The 1,388-nt window shown below is 36.9% G+C and overlaps 1 protein-coding gene across 1 annotated transcript; it reads left to right on the top strand.

The window, feature by feature from the left end:
- Positions 1 to 388: 388 nt before the first annotated feature.
- LOC141651289 (uncharacterized) lies at positions 389 to 1,145 on the top strand. The gene is made up of 2 exons (XM_074459008.1): positions 389 to 537; positions 677 to 1,145. Exons 1-2 carry the CDS (start codon positions 389 to 391, stop codon positions 1,143 to 1,145), a joined length of 618 nt encoding a protein of 205 aa, XP_074315109.1.
- Positions 1,146 to 1,388: the final 243 nt, after the last annotated feature.

Here is a 1,388-nt window from a genome sequence, read left to right as displayed (position 1 = left end):
GCATCCATAACTGGTGCTACATGTTTCTTGACTATACTGGATGACCATTCCAAGAATACCTGGACCTTTTTAGTGCAAAATAAAGCACAAGTTCCAGCTTTGGTCAAGCAGTTCATAGAATTTGTAGAGACATAGTTCCATAAACAGATCAAGATTATTAGATCTGATAATGGAACTGAGTTTTTCCAAGTCCAGTGTTCTCAATTTTTTAAGGACAAGGGCATTATTCATCAACGAAGTATTTTTGGTAGGCCACAACAAAATAGCAGAGTTGAACGTAAGCATATGCACTTGCTAGACACTGCTAAGGCACTCAAGCTTCACTCCAATGTTCCACACAGGTTTTGGGGAAAAATGCTTGTTGACTGCCACATATCTCATTAACAAAATGCCAACTCCTGTGCTCAATTGGAAGACTCCTCATGAGTTGCTCTTTGGTACAGTACCTATTTTTGATGAATTAAGGGTTTTTGGTTGTCAATGTTATGCAACTGTGCCCATAACTCTTAAGGACAAGTTTGCACCAAGGAAAAAAAGGTGTGTGTTCATTGGTTACCCTTATGGTCAGAAAGGGGTATAAGCTTTATAACTTAGATAAAAGAGTTATCTTTACAAATAGGGATGTTGTTTTTCAGGAAACAATATTTCCATAGAAATGTTCCAATATTAATTCTAGCCTGCCACTAGTAACAGATGTTAGTTTAGCTGATTTATTACTTGCAGAATCAAATATAAATAAGGAAAGGCAGACTCCTATTCAGTCTGATTTCACCCATACTGATAATTTAATTTCTATACCACAGTCTGGTCAGCATGGTTCATCAAAACCAATTTGTTCTGCAGCTCCTTCTGCAACACAGTCTGATACTCCTACTACCTTTGGTACAGATCAGACTCAGCTTCACAGTGAACTCAATGCTAGAAAATCTGATAGGATTAGAAAGCCATCAGTTTTACTAAGTGATTATGAGGTCAGTTTACCTAAAGCTAGTGCACTACATGTTCGGGTTATTAATGAATTAAACATGTTTGATAAGCATTACTTACTTTCTTTATGCAATGTAGTTGCACAGCTAGAGCCTAGCTCTTATAAGCAGGCCCTGACTGATGCGAATTGGATTACTGCTATGAAAGCAGAGATTTAGGCCTTAGAAAAGAATAATACATGAGAGATTACTAATTTGCCTCCTAATAAGAAGGCAATAGGTAGTAAGTGGGTTTATAAAGTGGAACATAAACCACATAATACCAGGATTGATGCAGTTACATAGTGTTCTTTGGCTGCACTGGTTTATGTTGATGATGTTCTTCTTACTGGAGATAATCTCAATGGTATAATTTCTTCGAAAAACAGTTTGAATGCTAAGTTCCTATTAAGGATTTAGGCC

This window comes from Silene latifolia, chromosome 4 (assembly GCF_048544455.1).
Source record: "Silene latifolia isolate original U9 population chromosome 4, ASM4854445v1, whole genome shotgun sequence".
Classification (NCBI taxonomy): Eukaryota; Viridiplantae; Streptophyta; class Magnoliopsida; order Caryophyllales; family Caryophyllaceae; genus Silene; species Silene latifolia.
This window is presented reverse-complemented; position numbering and strand designations above follow the sequence as displayed.

Coding starts and splice junctions, on each gene's coding strand:
- LOC141651289 (XM_074459008.1), top strand. CDS start 389: ATGCCAACTCCTGTGCTCAATTGGAAGACTCCTCATGAGTTGCTCTTT. Junction 538..676: donor TTTGCACCAAGGAAAAAAAG/GTGTGTGTTCAT, acceptor TATTAATTCTAG/CCTGCCACTAGTAACAGATG.